At 30.9% G+C, this 21100-nt stretch overlaps 1 protein-coding gene across 1 annotated transcript; it reads left to right on the forward strand.

The window, feature by feature from the left end:
• Positions 1–319: 319 nt before the first annotated feature.
• LOC145690213 (uncharacterized) lies at positions 320–20738 on the forward strand. The gene is made up of 3 exons (XM_081764884.1): positions 320–473; positions 12400–13064; positions 18974–20738. The coding sequence occupies exons 2-3, from the start codon at positions 12406–12408 to the stop codon at positions 19584–19586; spliced, it is 1272 nt and encodes a 423-aa protein (XP_081621010.1). The 5' UTR covers positions 320–473; positions 12400–12405; the 3' UTR covers positions 19587–20738.
• Positions 20739–21100: the final 362 nt, after the last annotated feature.

A 21100-nucleotide genomic window follows, 5' to 3' on the forward strand; every position in this document is an offset into this window, starting at 1 on the left:
TATTTAAGCTCGTTCGAAGAATTAATGGATACTGGTTGCTTACATTTAAAAAATGTCATCAAATTCTACATATGAGCCCAGTCCTTTGAAAGTACGCAAATCAAGAATTAGTTTCTTTTTCGGCAAAGCGAAAAATCATGAAAACATTTTTACAATAAATTGATATGCTTTAGCAATTTGTTGGACACCACTTGTGACCGTTACATGACCAAAATAAATCTTTTTGGTGCTTCCGTTCCGTTTCTTACTCTTCGGAAAATCCAGAGTTCAATGACTTTCCCCACCCTCTCTCTCTCTCTCTGTAATGAAGGGTAGTTCACATCATGGAATTTTTTTTCCTTGTTGCTATCCTAAATAGCAAGGAGCAGTTATTGAACGGTACCAACGGTATTGTGCCTATATAAACTATTTCTTTCTGCATAAGACAGACAGTACACAATCAGTTAGTTAGTGACCGTGGATCCAGATACACGGTAAGCTCTTCAAATTTACTTTTATATCCAACTCTATATTATTCCATTAGAAATTATTTAACTTTTTAAATACTTAGGACTTGATTATCCTTACTTGTCAAAATATTGTAATGACTGAGATAAGACCATTTTGCTTTATAAATGTGAAAAATAACTCTTTATACTAATCTTTGCTATGTTTATCGCAATTTCCTTTTTTTAAATTTTAATGAATAACTCTAAAAAAAAAAAAAAAGAAAGAAATAGGGTTTGCTATATGTTTGCATTAATGTAATGCATTTTGAAAGTCTTTCCTTCCATATCTATACACCCGGTTCTTTCTGCCAGCGTTTTGCTATGCTATTGTTTTAAAAATAAATTATTTAAATATTTATATGGTTAAATCTGCGCACACTGTGATTCTATTTCTTATTATTGTGGTTATTATATGCTTAGATTAGTATGACAGCGTGTCCGCGTTTTGGAACTTTAGATATGCTAACCCTAGAATGTGAGTCAACAGGTTTTTGCAAAATGCAATTAAACAAACTAACAATATTGTTTTTCAAGACCATTCGTATAATGTAAATGACGTCATAAGTTACGCACCTAGATTTTTTGATCTATAACAAATTGTCTGGAAACAATATATTACTTTATTTTAGTAGCCTTTTGCAGATATTATCTGATTCACTTGCTTTTAAGTTTTCTTTTTTCTAAATTTCAAAATTAGATAAGGCGAAGACCTGTAACTTTGCTGAATGTCTGAGCCATTTTTGATTTTTACTCTATTGATTTACGTGGAGAATTATTGTTCTGTTTCCTTTGAAAGGGATCTGATTTTAATAATTTGATTTTTACTGATTTTTTCTCCAAATATATATTTAAATGTCCTACACTTCATGAAAATTAAACTCTGCATCATATAATTTTAATATTTTGATAATCAAATTCAGTTTACATAGTATTAGTTGTTGCGCCAAATCCTTCTACTTTCTCTGTACACTATAGGTTAAAAAATCATGCTTCACTAAAAAAATTCGAATTCTTTCGTTGTTGGAGCGGTACGGTGGCTCACTGGTAGAGCCCTTACCTCTGGTGCTTGGGGGCACTGGTTTGATCCCCGACCAAGTTTGTTGTGGACAACATTGTGTTCGTTAGTTTCCTCGGGGATTCTCCCGTTTCCTCCCACATGTCATTCCAGCCAATTCTTCAAACATAATTCACTTGCTTTAATCATCCGTCTACCTTAGTGTTAAGGGTATAATTGTGGGACGTTAAACTCAAAGACTTCATTTCATTTTTTTCAAGGAAAATTAAATTTTGTCACGTATATTTTTTAAATATTTTGATGATCAAATTTAATTTAATATAATGCTAGTTGTTGTGCCGAAGCCTTCTGCTCCCTGTATACTATAGGTTGAAGTTTGTGCTTCACTAAAAACTCTAATTGTTTACTTGTTCTAATGATAAAACATGCACGTTCACGTTCAGTGTTATTATTACCTATTAGCAAATAATTAAATTGAAATAATACAGTTAAAGCTGCAATTTAATCGTTACAATATACATATTACTGTAGAAATACACAAATAATAAGTAATGTTCAAATTTAAATATAATTACAGCCCTAGTCCAAATTTTGAAATAATCACATTGAAACAATACAGTTTTTCAGTGGGGATTAAATATATTTTAATGATAACACCTATGAATAATTTTCAATAATTATAATACTTTTCATTGAAACATTCCATTTTATCATTTCATGCATTTAGCATCAGAAAAGGGGATAAAAAAAGTGTGTTTCATTAAAAATAAACAAAAAAGTTTTCTAACGTAAAAATAATAATATTAATAAAGCTCCTTTATGGTAACTAATAGGAATCAATGATGCCAACCTGGAAAATTATAAAATCCTATCACTAGAGTCAAAAAAATTCCATTCTGCTTTTGAAATTTCCACCCTATACTAATTATAAGATAATAATAATAATAATAATAATAATAATAATAATAATAATAATAATAATAATAATAATAATAATAATAATAATAATAATAATAATAATAATAATAATAATAATAATAATAATAATAATAAATGTGCAATTGAACTATTCAATCTTACACTAACATAAAACAGCTTCTGAATAAGTATCCTTTAATCGAGAACAAGTATTATTTGTTGTCAGAAATGCAGTGTGTCCATCACACCTTTGTGCTTTCATTTCATGCTGAAGCTAACGACACTAGAAAATCTTCGTTTTCCACATACATGTGGAAAATTTTAGAAGTTGATTGTTACTTGTTTGATATTTTTCTTTCATTCATTCATTCATTCGTTTCTTCATTATTTTATTTTACCAGAACACAATTTTCGTTCCTTGGCGGTTGAATTTTGACCATTACACACTTCACAAACCAATTCTTAAGTAGCACGAATTTTCGAGATTTTTTTTTAAAAAAAATAATAAGTTCTGGTTAAAATTTGAGAATTAACACTAATTGCACCACACTCTTTGATCATTCATTGTGTTTTAGTCCTATAGAATTTTATTGACGTGGATTTATATATATATATATATATATATATATATATATATATATATATATATATATATATATATATATATATATATATATATATATATATATATATGAAAAATCCCATATTTGTTGCCAATTTCGACGAAACTTCCCTTTATCTCTTTCTGAAAAATTAATGTAAAAAACTCTGATTTATCTCACGAGTTGACATCAGTGTTCGTAGTTTAAGGGAAATTTCCCAAATCTAGGGAAATTTCGTAGGTAAATTTAGCAATAAAGGGAAACAGGATTTTTTTCGATAAAAATTGGAAATTCAGGGAAATTCTAGCGCAGACTGGTTGACTAATATGAGTGTTTAAACTTTTTCTTGTTCTTCAGAAATGAACCAATGCAATAGCAATAGTGTGTGTGTGTTCAAAGTAGTATCACACAACTTCTGTCAGAAATTGGGCACTAAAACTAACTAGGGAAAAATTTTATAAGAAATTGGAAAGTTTTGTCAGTCGAGGGAAATTTTCTTTAGGAAACCTATGAACACTAGTTGACATCATTGACAGCAATACGATTCTGTCACTGAAACACATTGTTGAATACCTACGCGTGTTTACTTTTTAGCTCTTTGTTTCAAATTGTAAATTTTTTTTCTGTTTCTTTTGAAATGAATTGGAATTTTAATTGTGATTTTACCAATTTCCTCTTGAAGTCTGGTTAACTATTCCTTGCATTTTTCAAAATGATAAATTAAATATTTCTTAAATTTAATTGGATTATTAAATATTAAAATTATAGATGTATGGCAAAATTTCATTTTCACGAAGTAAGGACACTTAAATATAGTCCTATTTGAAGAAAGAATCCATTCAATCACATAATTGAAATATCAGTTCGCTTCAAAGAAAACAGAAATATTATTTTCCAATATAAATCAATGTTATATAAAACAAAGATAGTGAATTCAGTATGCAAGCGGGGTTTCAGGGTTCTAATATTGCATTGAACAATATATTATGGAAAACTAAACATTTTTATATTAAGATTCGTATATAAAAATCTCGCGTGTCCTCACAAGAAACGAAATTGAGTACTTGAATCCCCCTTGATGAAATTCTTCGTACGCCACTGGGACTAGGTATTCAACATCGTTTTTCAAAGCTGCTAAGATCGGTAGCCAACATAATTTCGCAATCTTCCATGGTCACTTTGTAAATATGTATTTTCTTTTTCGGGCAATGAAGACATTAGGTAGATAAAAAGAACTACACAATTGCCATATAGATAAAAAAAAATACCAAGATGAAAAAAAAACGAAGGAACGAACTTCGGATGATTTAGCTTTAAAAAGTGCGGAAAGAAAAGAATAGAAAACATAGTTTAAGTTTTGGTCTAGCGAAATGTTTCGATGCATTAGCAACTCAGATGCATTCAAATAATCCACATAAATAAAATTTACTTGTTCTCCTATCGTTCTCAACTTTTCGGAAGTTTTTTTTCTTTAAATTTTAAATTAGTAATTAAAAATGAATATAACTACCAAGACTTTTACTAAGAATTTGAATTTCATCCATTGTTGCGCTTTCATTTATTTCATTTATCTTGCCATATTACATACAAAGTAGAAAATGAAAAACTAAACAAAAACGAAATATTTGAATGTTCATATTTCACTGTCACAAGAGATTATCTCGTTTTGATATTATTATTATTATTATTATTATTATTATTATTATTATTATTATTATTATTATTATTATTATTATTATTATTATTATTGCTTAGTGGTAGGGCGTTCACTTCTGGTGTATGGGGTCCTTGGTTTTGATCCCAGCTCACGCCAAGTGAGCTTTGTGGAGGACAAACACCGTGTGCGTGGGTTTTCTGGGGTTCTCCCGTTTCCTCCCACTTTCTTCATTCCAGTATTTCATTCATTTTTAGCCAGCGTAATCGTGAGACGAGCCGTGAAAATATATTATTATTATTATTATTATTATTATTATTATTATTATTATTATTATTATTATTATTATTATTATTATTATTATTATTATTATTATATGGGGAGCACAAACCTAGATTTGACTTCCTGTGATGATTGATTATAAGTTTGTGGGGTATATTTCGAATTTCAAGAGCAATTGCAAGGTAGTAAAATGAATAAGGAGGTGGTGAGCTGTGGTCTAGAAAGCCACAAATAATAGTGTTGGACGTCCATAAGTTGACCACGTTTGACCATCACCCAGTTGAATGTATATAATAATCTATTTTGGATTTATTGTGTCAGGAAGATAAAAAGTTAAAGTTTTTTAAAAAAAAGTTAAATGTAAAGAATTAGAATTTTTAATAGGGCACGATTTTAATATATAGTGTATAGCGACTCGTGAACTTTTAAGGAAGAACTATATAATTTTAATATTTAATAATCATTTTTAATTTAAGTAATATCAAATTTATATACAATGCAAATTAATTTCTAAAAAAGCGAGAAATATTTAACTAAACTTGAATATATCAGTAAAATCATGTCATTAAAGGTCCAGTTCATTTTAAATAGAACAGAAATATAATTTCTCCATTCTTATCAATGAAATATATATATAGATGGCGTTAGAAGTAATTTCGAAATTTCCTGGGTCAACACCAAAAATTATGAAAATCAAATGAAATCTTTCAGTTTAACGTCCCACGATTATGATGTTCGTTAGGCTAAGGGAGACGATGAATAAGGCAAGTAAATGATGATGGAAGAATTGGTGAAATGAAAAAGTGGGAGGAAACGAGAGTACCCCGAGAAAACCCATGGATACGATGTTGTCATTCACAATCTTACTTAGCCTGGGATCGAACCAGGGATCCTACGTACCAGAAGTAATCGCTTTACCACTGAGCCACCGTGCCCCCACCAAAAATCATGTGTCTACAAGGAATCAAAGTCAGAATCATTCATTATGAAAAATCCAACATACACCAAGTACATAAACCAAGTCCTACTTCAATCAAACCTTTCGGTTTGTGCATTTACTACGAACCTAACATTTCTTGTCTGATTCTGCTTTACAATATAGACGCCTCACTTTAAAAAAAAATCGTCTTCTGTATCTTCTGTGTACTACCTTCCTCTTATATTTACATTATTCATTATGGTCATTAGTGGATTAGTTAGTATTCAAGGTTGACATTGTGCAACAGGCTATAACACTTACATGTGAACTATAGTCAGTATGGACTTCAATTTCCTTCAACATGTCTAAATAGGCATTGACGCTAGTGAATTGGCCGTTACCTTGTATTGGAAATCAGTGGCGTACACAGAACCTCATCAAGGAGAAGTTTCAAGTACTTAAGATTCACATCGCTTCAGGGCATCCGTGATTTTTGCACACATATTTCAGTTATTATTATTATTATTATTATTATTATTATTATTATTATTATTATTATTATTATTATTATTATTATTATTATTATTATTATTATTATTATTATTTTGTTGAAAGCGGATGTTTGGAAGTTCCCACTTGTATACGCCATTGTTGCAAACGCTAAACTACTTATACTTTTATAAGTATGCATGGGTCACGGTAGCACAGTCATGTTAGCGTGGTGTAGTTGAAGCGGTCTGAGGTGTTAGCTTGACGATCGTTAGGCGAGGATTCGAATTCTTCTCTAGAGCATGATCGGATTTTTTAATTTCCTTGATGTTCCTGTGTTCGTGTCCCTGTCAAGTCCGGTAGTTCTGAAAAATGTAACAAAGAGAAAATAAAAGTTCGGAAGTTAAAAAAAAATGGTAAAGCGTTCACTTCCGGTGCTGGAGGACTCTGGTTCGATCCCAGCACATGTGAGTTTACGATTGACAGCATCTTACCCGGGTTCTCCCATTTTCTCCCACATTACCATTCTACCAATTATGGCATAATCATTTACGTTTATGAACGATCGTTACTTTTAACTTAAAGGACACAACTATGGCACGCAGAACTAGAAGTTTCATTTTATTTTCATTTCATAAGTATACACAGTTTCTCTACAACATATGTACTGAGTTTCGTAAGATGTAACCAGGACTATTGTTTGGGAAACGTTGCTTGAGCAGTAGCCTACATAAGGAAGTCTTATAGTATGTCACAGTCATACTTAAAGTTATATTCTCACGTGCGCCATTAAGAGTAAAATTAAGGTACAATGAATTCACAAACACATCAAATCAAAATTTGGATGGGATAGATTGATTGATCACAATTTAATGTCTCTTTTGAACACCGAGGCTACATGAATTAGGACCAGTTGCTCACAACTGAATTTGAGGCTAGCTCCCCACCAAAGATGGAACTTGGAGCGAGGCCTACAGAAACCACGCACGTTATTCGCTTGATCACGAATGCAGACAAAGATTTAGAGTCGAATCTTGAATTTAGCCCCAAATGTTTCTTTATTATTATTATTATTATTATTATTATTATTATTATTATTATTATTATTATTATTATTATTATTATTATTATTATTATTATTATTACAATAATTACAATAATACTAAGAGTTCAGCAAAGAATTTTCTTTCCGTTTCTTTCTTTAATTGTTTAGCTGCCTTTGGGGGACTAAACCCCTTAGCTCCTTATAGATGTAGCATTGCTAGATTTTAATACAAAACACACATATCTATCTAGCCTAAAAAACAATCAAAGCAATCCTTTATTATTACTAGTTACTCTGTGTTATAGTTTCAGGAATATATCATTGCCTTCTTCACTCACAATAACTGATGAAGGCAATAATCTATCGCAGAAACTGTAACATATCATAGATTAATTAGTAACAATAAGCGTGTGCTTCGGTCAAATTTTACTTTTAAATTTAAATTATACGTAGTTCCAAAGGTATTGCAGCAGCTATCAAGCCTATGTCTATATAAAAGAAGAACCTAGGAACCTGAAAAGTAATACAAGTGTTTCTTCTTAAACACTAGATTCTGAATGCCTAAGAGCAGAAAAGGAGTAGTAAATGTTTTCTCGTGTTTTACTAGATCTCGGAAAGTGTCGGAAATAGGAACTTGTCATTTTGTATTTCTTAAACAAACTAGTGAAACGATAGGGGGGCTTTTCTTTGCGAAATTCGATGCTTAAAGCAGACAGCCAGCCAGGGTTGGGGGAAAGGAGTTGAATTTTAAAAAAAATGATTATTAATGTTTCTTTTGATTTAAACCACTGGACGTACAGACATGAACTTCAAAGAGGTTGTGTACCTATGCCATATTTGTTTTCTAGGCCATTGATTTATGGGAGGAATTAATTATTTTTGTTTATCTTTTTAATGAACTTTGATTTTAATAATTTGATTTTATTAATTTCTTATTCAAGATTAGTGAAATTTTGCTTTTCGAAAATGAATTTGCATTATACATACCTTTGATATATATATATAAATATAAATATATATATATATATATATATATATATATATATATATATATATATATATATATATATATATATATGTATTCACGAAGTAAGAGATCCCCATTCAAATTCAGTCATCACAAATAAAACAGAAAAGTGATTCCTCATATAACCAATGGTCTAAAAACAAAGTTGGCGCTAGTATTAACATATTGATGCTTTTTAAATACATAGAATATGAACACATTCACTTTCCAAGAAATTTAAAAATTCTAAGTGACAGCGCTGAAGTGACGGAGGAAATTGGATAGGTTTTACAATTACTATCGTTCAAGACATGCTATATGGCTGAGGACGGGAGGCAGACGGAAAGAAAAACATTACCAAATATTTATGGCAATGGCGTGGATAGAATTTCCTTAAGATAGACAGTGCTTGTTGTGTATTCTAACCCTTTCCCCTTCTTCAACACCCAAGCTCAAGTCGTTTCTGTGCATATTTTCATTTGGTTAATGTTGATCTATCCTAAATATGTAGTTGAGGAAAATGGTTTAAAAAAAACGAAACCCCCTTACAGACGCCACTGATTTACAATATATATATATTCATAATGTCTTTAAAGCACTGAGGCTGTAATAGAAGCAAAGTCTAGTGTTTAAAGTAGAATCCAAACTCCTTAAATTTCCACTGGAACTTGAACTCGGTTTCTCCAGTCTGGAATGAGAAGTCTAATAGTTCAATTCACGAAATAGTTTTTTTTTTTCAGAGTAAAAGATAAGAAAGAAAAAAAAAACAATCGTGATCATTTTGATCAAAATATTAGCCCGTCATTTGTTAAGTGCTAACAAGAACCTGCATATCATTGCTATAGTTCTTCCCTAAAAACAGAATTGAAAGAACTTGGTTGAAAACAATTTAGAATTTTTATACACAACCATATACAGTGCACGGTATAAAGCAGGTGCAGAATCAGAAATTAATTTATATTTTAAAAAAATGGATTTTATTGCATTTTGCCTATCATGTTGAGTAAAGACAAAGTGGGAGAACCACAAAGTAGCCAACTTCTTTTTTTTTTTTTTTTTTTTTTAATATGTTTACTAGTTTGATCGTCGGTAAGAGCAAAGATATTTCGTTTCATGGAAGCTGGAATCTAGAAAGTTATATTAAATTTTTAGACAACAAAAATGAACAAGATAGTTGAAAGCGCATTGTACTGTTCCATAGTACTTCTATAATAATAATAATAATAATAATAATAATAATAATAATAATAATAATAATAATAATAATAATAATAATAATAATAATAATAATAATAATAACGGACAATCATATAGACAAAAATGAAATTAAATTTGCAACTAATAATGGCACTTTCTGACTTTTCCAATTTTCTAAGCAGTGGTAAAGGTTTGCAATCTGCTTAATCCCTGTTAGTGCATACATTCACAAGAGTAACTATGTTGCGACTATTAAAATTAATTAAATTTTCATAAGAAGATTTTAGTAATTTTATTTAGTTTTGTAAAATAATTTCTTGCTATAAAGAACTTGATTTTGTGCTATATTAATAGTAGTTCTCTAATTCATGTTAAATGGTTTTAATTCGTTCGAAGTTTCTTTTACATAAACAAAATTTCATGACGTGTGTAAAGGTAAATGATGACTATAATGAATTTTCGGAACGTGTTTCAAAATACATAAAACCTCTTACTCATGAGCGATTTTTCCATCAAGTTTTGCATCAATCTTTAGATTCAACTCTTGATCTCTCGCTCACAGTAGCAAGTGTGGGATATAATTTCCGTCATGTAACATTTGATCAATAAAATATAAATAGTCCAAAATTCCATCCAATTATTTCTTTATATAATTTGATCAAAACAAATTAAATAAATACATTTTGCAATGCTTTGTATTTTTTTTCTCTGATCAATGACTAATGTGTTACAATTTTATGTTAAGTTCTATTGTCAAAGAGAGTTTTCTTAAAACTGGTAGATGGAGAGTACAAAGATGATGAAAATTTACAAAATAAATATACTTAACAGCAATGTACATTTATAACTCGAAATATTAATTTTCTTTTGACAATAGAAATTAATTTTTAAAAAGTGGGGAAAAAGAGGCTCATCAAATTCTACCTGAATAAGATATTCTGTTGAAAATATACTGTAAATACTTTTGTCATCCTCATAAAACCCCACGATCAACATCCGTAAAGAATTTGATATTAATTGCAATCTATGCATGCTCGTAACATAAACATATACCCTCAAAAAGACTGGTATTATTTTTCAACTTCATATTAAGTTAATAAATAAGTTCTTTTGTTGTAGTTATAGATACTTATAGGGTTTTGTTTTGTATAAAATTATTGTTACTATTTTGGAAGGATTTAATTTCTTTGGGTGAAACAGCAATGTACTTTACCACAAAATATTGTTAAAGAAAAGATATTCTAGCATTTATTTTATAATTATTTCTCTGAATTATTACATTCTCTTTCCCACTTTTTGGTTGCAATGAACAAAAACAAAAACAAAAACAAAAAGAATCAAACTTTAGCGTCATGGTATGTAACACTTCTAACAAATTGGATCAGGTTTTTGCTGTTACAAGCAACAAATAGAATTTATACAATATTTAATGACATAAGTTGGATGAAAAAATTAAACGTGTGATGGGTAAAAGCTTTAAAACTCCAAGGGACAAGGAAAAGATAACTATAAATTGTTTCATAGAACAAATTAACATGTTAATTTTCTTTGCTTTTCTTTAGACAAAACGCACAATTATCGATGTTCCAAAGAATAAGATTAAAATTAATATGATCCGCAGAATTTGTTTATACATTTCTTTTAAAGCTTACAAAAACTTGGTATATGTAGAAGAACTATATGAAACGTCATTTTCTTTCTTTTTCATTTGGATCCAAAGTTATACGTGAGAATTTTTGTTTCAAAGTTTGAATATTTACTATTCATATTTTGAAAGGCTAATGTTCAAAGTAAACCAAATTGGTTTAAAAATATTATAAGGAAAGATCATGATTTAAAACATATTCTTTATTGAGCTTGATGTACTAAACAAGGAACTCCATTATAGTTTTATATACTTTTTAATGATTTCCAAAAAATATACAGAATTTTTGCTAATTTCTATTACAACATTAGGAAAACGATTCTTGTCATGAAAATAAGAACTTTCTTTTCTTCTTCTTTTCAATTAAAATCGATCTTTTTGTTTTCAAGTTATTATAATGTGGGATAAAATATACTACCGCACATACCACATACACTTACACTTTACAGAAAGCAGTGTAGAAAATTTTATAATTTTAGAAAACACATATGGTATTTCTGGAAGTAGACAATAATGTCCAATTCAGAACGTTAGGAAAGAAGCACAAGAATTTTTAATAGAGCTCCTTCGTGGCTAAGCGGTTAGCGTTCACGTCTTTGGCGTAGGAAACCCGGGTTCGATTCCCAGTGGGAGCTCAAGTGATTCGGATTCCACATTACTCAGTAGGTCCATGTAGTCTCATATAGCCTCGCTGCTGAAAGAGATACTAAACTCAAAATCAACTCAACTCAAGAATTTTCATATTGTATAGTAGATTTTTGAAGATTTCCTCTAGGGAACTTTTTCCTCAGTGTCTTCAAATTTATAAATTGAGTAATATTGTTAATTCTGGAATGATTTTCTCTGTTTTCCAAAGTCCTTAATGTTTGTTGTCCAATCTGAAAGTATTTTATCGTACAAATTCTGAGATACTTAACTCAGAAACGAAACAAACTTTTCTTCCATGACCTCCAGAAGTACATATTAGCTTATTTTTGTGAATAGAATAATTTTTTGTCCAAAAAAAAAAGAAAAAGAAAAAAATCCTGAAACAAACTGTATAAAGACAATTATGTCATATTTTTCTTTCGTTTTATGTATTTATTTATTTATATATTTATTTATTTATTTGCTTATTGTATTTTTTTTTTATTCTGCAGGTCAAAATGGAACGCTCTTTTAGCTTGTTTGTAGCCATAGTCGCAGCTCTATGTTATTTCTTAGCCCAAGATGTGGCAACATCTGCTGTAGACCTTACTAAAGTTTCCAAGAGCTCCAACGACGGAGAGAATGTCGCTGTGGCTGAAGTTAAAGAAGCAAGAAGCGCAGAAGAAGAAGTTCAGGCAATAAACGTTGAGTCCAGAGAAAATGTAGAGGAAGAATATCCAGAAGGTAGACAAGGATTGGCTGCTCTTCTTCCGCCCAACAAAGTAATGCATGAAGCAACCAAGACGGTCTTTGTTCAGGTTACTAAAGTTTTGACGAAACATCCTGTTTGTATGACTGTCTACGGAGTGAAGCCACCATGCTTACCACGACCTCCAGAAGTATATCTCAACAAACCCATGCCTTACAAACCACCACCACCACCCCCACCCCCACCAGTGCACAAACCTCACCCTCCACACCATCACGTACCACACCATCCTCCACCCCATGCTCACCATCCACCACCCCATGCTCATCACCCACCACCACCACCACCACCACATAAGCCTGTTCATGAGCATCCTCCTCATAAGCCTGATGATTGCTACAGAGAACACGAACATGGATATGACTACCATCATGGAGACTACGCCATTGAACCAACAGCAGTTGCACCGTAAGTATTTTTTTAATTACGTATTTTTTTAAAAAAAATCGAATAAAGCCGAAATTTTAACATTTCAGTAATCACTCCGTAGTTAGAAAATGTTGGATTAATATTGTAACGTTTAGAAACAGTATGTTCGTATCCGTTAGGAGCACATGTAGCACTGTTAGAAGATATGATTTTTTTTTTTTTTTTTTTTTTACATATACAGTACATTATTATATAAACAATCTATTAAAGCAGAATTAACAAATATTATTGGCAAAGAATGACACTTCATAACGTCAAAAAAAGTATATTTTCGACGATTTTTTTTTAAATTGTGGTAAAAATTTACCCTTAAGAACAGTGATCGAAGTGAGATGTTATGCGGTGGTATGCCATACCGCCTCTGGTTTTTCAGTAATGAAGGCATACCACCTCTGGTGATTCAGTGATCAAGACATACCGTCACTGAAAATGCCTTTAATAAATCCATTTTTATACATAGTAATTGACAAATAGCTCTGCATATAATAAGATTTTATTTCTTATGTATAAATAATTTCTAACTTGACAACACCGATAGTTTTGTTATCTTTTTCTTACGTTTTGTTTTTAAAATGAAGTCTTCAAAGAAGTTCATCTAGTTTATATTTTGATATACCATTTTGAATTATTTATTTCTTATATACGCGTGTATGTTCTTGCCTTAATGCATATAAATGTGTTTTGAGCATGTGAGAATTTAGGGGTTGTCTGCTGTGGGGGATGGATCTTCCGGGGGTTTGGAATATCCCTCAGTGGAGAGAGAACTTCGCTTTTGAGCATTTTCGTGCATAATTATCTGTAAATACAACATAAGGGGATATTTTTTACTTTTTCAGAAAGTTTTGGCGGGGGATCATAGTCTCTCCATGACTCCACCCCCGTAACTAAAGAAAAGCTCTCAAATGGTTTTCAGTCTTTATGTAAATTGAAATGAAATCTTTTAGGCCACATACCCTTACTGTATTTCAACATTTAGATAGCTGGTATGTCAAGTCAAAATCGTAACAAAACATACCGCCTCTCTGTTTTTCTTTTCCACTTCGAACACTGCTTAAGAATGTTAAGCTAGATGTATATTTCTCTTACCTTTAAACAATATTTTTAGTTAAATAAAAATTACAGTTTAAGTATTAAATCATAATTTTGGGCTATATCTTGTTAACCATACTATGTATTGTCCTCTTGCTAGTGTCATAATGAAGAACTTGATAAGCATATACTTTAGGATTAGCTTCATCTTAGTATATATCGTGATTATCGTTCAGAATCAATTTTTAGGTTTAAAAAAAATAAATTCGTTTTTCTAGATTTTTCTCGAAAACTACGCATACTGACGAATGGTATTTTGTTCTACTCAATGAGATTTATCGATGCTTTAAAATATCAAATACTATTTTTGATAAAGTGGATACACTTTCAAATATCTAGGATCAATGTTAACAAACGGAAACCATATTCACCAAAAAATTAAATGTCAACTAAAAGCAGAGAAATCGTGTTATTATTCAGTTTAAAATCTTTTGTTATCGCAAATTCTGCTAAGGAATTTGAAGTTTAAAATATATAAAACAATAATCATGCCGGTTGTTCTGTATGGTTGCGAAACATGGTCACTTACTCTGAGGGAAGAACATAGACTGAAAGAATTTGAGAACAAGATCCTGAGACGAATATTCGGACCCAAGAGGGATGGGAATGGGGAATAGTGGAAACTTCATAACTTATACAGTTTACAAACATTGTTAGGGTCATCAAGCCTAGGAGGCTCAGGTGGGCAGGTCATGTAGCCAGAATGGAAAATAGTAGGAACGCTTTCAAAGTCTTAATTGGAAGTCCAATCAGAAAACGACGATTAGGAAGACCTAGACTCAGATGGGAGGACAATATTAAGATGGATCTCGCAAAAATAGGAATACAAAGTAGAAACTGGATCCAGTTGGCTAAGGATAGAAGTCAGTGGAGAGCTTTTGATAACGCGGCATTTAACCTCCAGGTTCCATAGACCATACAGTTAATTAGTTCGGATTAGAGAGAAGAAGAGAACTGGTCAATGACAACAGTGGTAAAGCCAAGTCTATATGAAAGATCTGAAAAAGACATTGGTGCTAAATATCATATACAGATACTATTGGCATTAAAATCGTACATGACAAGGGATAGGACTTTCATTACAAAATATGAAGTCACACAAATATCAAGTAAAAAAAAAAAAAAGAGGGGGAGAAATTTACCAAATTTCGTTGAATTATGGTAGCAATGTTTAGTATGATTTCCGCTTAACAGGTGACTTTAAAATGAATATGTGATACAAGCAAACGTTATCTAACTTAAAAGAACAATTTAAAATATCCTTAAGCTCCTCAAAGAACAACTGTGCGCCTACCATTATGATGTGCTACCTCATGTTACATGTTCATTTTACAGTCATGTTAGTAATGACATCCGTTGAGAGATAACCATATTATACATTGCTAACCATCCTTCGATTCAAATTCTGAAAATGTTTGCATATATAATTTGTTAAAGTATATATATGTATTTGATTTAGGTATATATATTTGACGGATTATATTGCGCATACTTATATAAGGAATTACTTAGTTCACGAAATTAGTGAAAATGTTCAACACAAGGAAAAAAAACTATAAGCGCTTTCGCTAATTATTTCATCAGATGGTGAGCGCCATATTGGAATGCAGTTACGTAACATTGTTGCCAAGTTGAAAATCGAAAGAGTTTAGTTGAAAAATATAAAACTAGTAAAATGGGTTGCTTTGTAAGAGTACTTTAGGGAGAAGGAGTAGTAAATGAAGAAAGAACTTAAATGCATAATTATGTGAAATATGGGGACTGGGGTCCGGGTTAATTCACGTATAGTGGCAATGTGTTTTCCCATCTCTTTCTCAGTGACATGCATAGTGGAATCTGGGGGAAAGGATTTTCAGGGTATTAAGTTCGAGCTTCAGGGTATCAAGCTTTTCATTATAACACCAAAAGAGCAGTGTAACTTATGAAATTTAATAACCTAAAATTATCATTAACTAATACTTTAATTTGAATCTTAACTTTAATCTTGCAATTAACGTTTTCAAATTTCCTGTAACTCATTTTCCCATAATGATAAACTCCCGTTTGTAAAAATAATAAAAAATGCTGGTATATCTAACAATACTGTACTTTCACGATGTTTCAATGATTAGTTCTACGCTTATATGGAACATTCAGAGCACAAGGAAATCAAGTTCACTTACCAAAATTGCGAGAAAAAGAGATATAAAGTTGGTGCGGTACGCTAAAATGCATCGAAAAGTTAAAACTTGTTTTTAATATTATGAGAATTATTTACATATCTGAACATGAATCTTTCAAAGCTGTGAAAGGAGTTTCAGTTAGAGACCTCGAAGACTAAACATATCTAGATTTACCATAATTTCTTGACACATAAAAAAAAAAAAAAAAAAAAAAAAAAAAAAAAAAAAAAAAAACCGGAGTAGGGGCTTTGAGAAGTAAAAAAGACTAAATTCTAGAAACATTTTTACTCATTTTCTTTACTTAAAATAGATTTTATACAATTATCTTAATTATTTTCTGATTAAAAGTGTATTTTTCTGATGAAAGTATTTTTCCGAGGAATACTTTATTACTCTTCATTTTTTTCATAAAAGTTCACAGAAGACAACATTTTTTGCAAGTTAATCATATAACCAAACAGAGGGAAATTTCCCGGACTTCCATTGACTAACCCAAAAGTCTCGGACAAATTGCCGGACACAGGTTTGAATTCCGGACTGTCCGAGCTAATTCCGGATGTATGGTCAGCCTAAATATATCCAAAAAATGACCCAAAAGAAGACTTAAATTCCGTGAGCACTAAACGCATCATATCTATGATGCAAAGCATTTCACATAAAAGATCTTTTGCTCATGTAAAATGTTAGGTCAGGAACAAATACTTTTCATACGCCCTCACTTCCCTATTTCTTCTCTTTCGAATTTAAATTCCAAAGAGCGGCTGAAGAATTTCGTACCGAAAGTATTGGCAGTATAAGTGTACCTCCCTTAAGCTTGCATTACAATTCTCTCGTCTTTTGCATACTTCTTCATAGATGACTCTGTGGATCAGTTCGCAAATATTGATAAGTTTGCTGAACAAATTTTGTACACTATTGAAACTGAGATTAGAGAAATGTAGAAAATTAGATGTTTTGTAATTTCTCCTTAAATATGAGAGAAAGTATTATTACTTTAACAGACTTTTTTTTTCAGTGCAGTTATATCCAACGTATTAATTCTACAGAAATATCAGAATAGGAAACTCAAATTTTAAGTGATTTGTACAGATTTTTTTTTTCAAGCAATCTGCACCATGGTACACTTATTTTATGACTCGGTTGGTTAAATCTAATGCTAATTATCTACAAGAAATGCATTTAACTAAAGGTATATGTTCTATGTACGTGTAAAAAATAAATAAATAAATGAAAAGTAAATAGTTAAAAATAGTTTACTTTTTTTTCGGTAGTGTAACTCATGAGCAGAATGATAGATTTAAACAAATTACGGAGACCGTAGAAGAATAAAATGCAGGAGATATAAACAAAGCATATTAAATTAGGAATTGCAAGAAATTTTCATTTTTACGTTATTAAACATAATAAACTATATGAATAACGTGTAAGCAATTGTTTTTCAACATATTTCTTCCACTGAAGTAAAACGAGTTTTGATAATTTATCCAATTAACAAGCACACGGTAAAAATATACATTTTACTGGAGGTTCTCTTTTTAGAGCCAGTTTTATGATCTTCTGTTGACTTTGTGATAAAATTAACAGGATACTGGTAATAATTATGCGTTCTATCATCGCCTGATAGTAATAGATAGTAATGTAACTCTCTGATAGCTTTATCTGTAAGTTAACGAACTGAAAGTTTACCAGAAGATCATAAAAGTGGCACTAAACTAACCTTTCTCTAGCTTGCTCAATCCGTGACATATCAATCATTATCATCATAGATATTGTGCCATTATTGGCAGATTACTTGCTGCAACTGAGAAGCTTCCATGCTCCACGGTCTTCCTCTAACCTCTTCGTCTTCACGTACGATTATTCTCTTTTAATATTGTTCATTAATTGTAGTTTCCTTCGCCCCCCTCATCTCTTTCCTGCCACCATACCCTGTAGTACTTCCCTCATGATACCGTTTCTTCTTAGTCAATGTCCCAACCAGTTTCTCTTCCTCCTCTTAATAATATATAAAATTGTTCTTTTCTCTCCCACCATTTCTAACACCTTCTCATTCGTTTTCCGCTCGACCCAGCTAATTCCTAGATTCTTCTACACACTCACATTTCGAAAGCTTTCAATCGTTTCTCATCATTTTTGAATAATGTCTATGTTTCTGACCCGTATAGTGAATATCAAAATGAATATAAAATATCAATATGAATACAGGATAAGAACAAAACTCTGAAAACATGAAAAAAAAATATATTAAAATTTAATTATAAACATGTAGATGATAATTCCTACTCATAAACTACAAAGTAAAATGGAAATTATATGAGTAATGACAGAGGCCATTTTTTGAATATCTGGGAATTATTTTGGATTATCTTGATTAAAAATAATCGTGTTTCAGTGCTCTTTAGTGGCCGTTCCGTCCTCGATTGAAAAATGGGTTGTAATTACTTGTGCAAATTCCATTGATTTTAATAGACCATTCATATAGTTGAAGTGTTGTTCAACTGCCTGTATTTTAAGAACAAATAATTCGCGTCAAATTACAAAACTGCAAACGATGAAAGAATTGTTGTTATTTATTTACTTTCCTTCTTCTTCTTCTTTTTCTTGTTTTTCTTTAAAGTATTTCTTCTTTTTCCTCAGGTATTCAGGCGCTACTGCAGGTGTTGATGATGTTCTTGTAATTCCTGGCTTGAAACAGACAGATACTAAACTTGCATCTCCTTCTAAGGCACAATCTGTAGCCAAAGAAGCTGAACAAGATTTGAAGGCCGGCGCAGAAACTCCATCTGCAAGACAAGGTAGGGTTTTCGACTTGGAGAGTTCTCTACTTGACGAAGATGAATTAGATCTTGACGAATTAGATGATGCTGATGTGCTTATTTCGTCACCACGAGAAGACCTAGAAGGATCACCATTGGAAACACCCGCTTTAGAACCATCTAAAGCTAGACTTATTCTAGGAAACGCTGAGACGAAGATTGTTACCAAAACTCTGTGGGTTACTAAGATCAAGAAAGTTACTGATTATGGTGTAACAGCTACTTTAGTTGCTCACAATTGTATTCCCACGAATAATAAGATTCCTCTTTGTGCACCAGATCATCATCATTACAACCCTCATCATTCATATAAAGACACTGAAGATGAAACTTCTGATTTGAAAAACACAGAATCAGCTAAAGATGGTGAAAATGTCGAAGATGATAGCAATCCTATTGAAGAAATACAGGAAAGTGAACAATCTTTGAATTAAGTTATTCTTAAAAACGAAAACAGTCATAGCATAAATTCATACAATGAACTGCTTTCGATATACTAGCACAACTGAAGCATGTGTTCATGTGATGAGAATTAGTGTCAAAATTACTACATTATAAAAACTTCAATTTTGCAATTATTTAGTAACAAGAAAAAGCTAAACTTAGTAATCAGACTGTTTAGTTTTAAATTTGAATTAGATTTACTAAGCAGTAGTGGTGGTGCCAGAGAAATACTTTCCAGGTAACAACGGAAGGAGAATCAGAAAACTAGAGCAAAGTCAGAAAAAGTTATTTATTTAGTATACACGAATTGTCTAACAAACGTGGGGAAAAACATTTTTGAAGAATAATTACACCATTTCATCTTCTTGCAAAACAATAAATTTCATACATATACTAGGAAGTAAATATTACTTTGAATTGCAACAAAAAAAAATACTAACATGTGTAGTCTACTACCTAACCTAATCCAACCAACTACCTACTCTAACCTAACCTTACTTATCCTAATCTAACCTATTACCTAACTTAAGCTGCTTCCTAGCATAACCTAACTTACTACCTAATCTTACCTAACCTGGTCTAGTAGAGACGCATTTTATAAATATGCATGAAGATTGTAATTACATAATTTTGGTTATTTTCACCTTAAAATATAGCCAACGTAAGTTTGTTTTCCCCGTTTAGATTTTCTCGTATTGTCCTATAATATAGATCTGTAATATTATATTCTATTGTACCAATAAGTACTTCCATCACCTCATTACTGTAATTTAAATATGAGGAAGTTATTTTCTTGTTACTAAATATACACAAGACGATTTTCCTTCTTTGTAAAACATCAGATTATTAATGTTAACAGTTAGCCAATTTTAACACACAATATAATTTTCCACAATTGAAAAGTGCTGGATATGTCTTCAGCTTGTGGGATTTTTATAAGATATTTTATGTAAATCATTATTTACCATAAAAAAAAGAAAAAGCATAATTCATTGTTAATAAAATGCATGTTATTTATACCATTTATTCATGATCAAAAAGTGTACTTAATAAGTATTGGAATGTAACTACTTGAGTATTTATTGCTATTTATTAATGTATTATTTATTATTTAAAATAATAAATAAAGAAAATTATATGAATATGTCTTGTTGTGATTTTTTCCGTATTCCAAAGATTTATACTCCATATTATTTTAGCTTAGTACGAATACTTCATATCACACTATAATTGTGGTACCTTTAGGGAAAGTGTACACTCACACCGTATATAATTTTATCTATAACTTCAAAGTGGATGAAATAACTTGAGTAGAGTTTTCTTTGGCATAGAAAAAATTATCTGTAATTTACCTAAAAAAAGCCCTCTAATTGTTATATTTATTCCTAAGTTATCGCAGTAAATATAGTAGTACAGAGATGAATGTACAGTTTACCTGGCAACAATAGTGGGTTCCTCTCCAGGAAGTACGGGTATGAAAGGTCTTTATCTGAGAAATCTTTCT

Source organism: Thermobia domestica, chromosome 7 (assembly GCF_964235325.1).
Source record: "Thermobia domestica chromosome 7, izTheDome1.hap1.1, whole genome shotgun sequence".
Taxonomy (NCBI): Eukaryota; Metazoa; Arthropoda; class Insecta; order Zygentoma; family Lepismatidae; genus Thermobia; species Thermobia domestica.

Bases quoted from the DNA above. Each gene is read 5' to 3' on its own strand.
- LOC145690213 (XM_081764884.1), top strand. From the start codon at position 12,406: ATGGAACGCTCTTTTAGCTTGTTTGTAGCCATAGTCGCAGCTCTATGT. The intron at 13,065-18,973 runs GTAAGTATTTTT...CTTTTTCCTCAG, and splicing joins GAACCAACAGCAGTTGCACC to GTATTCAGGCGCTACTGCAG.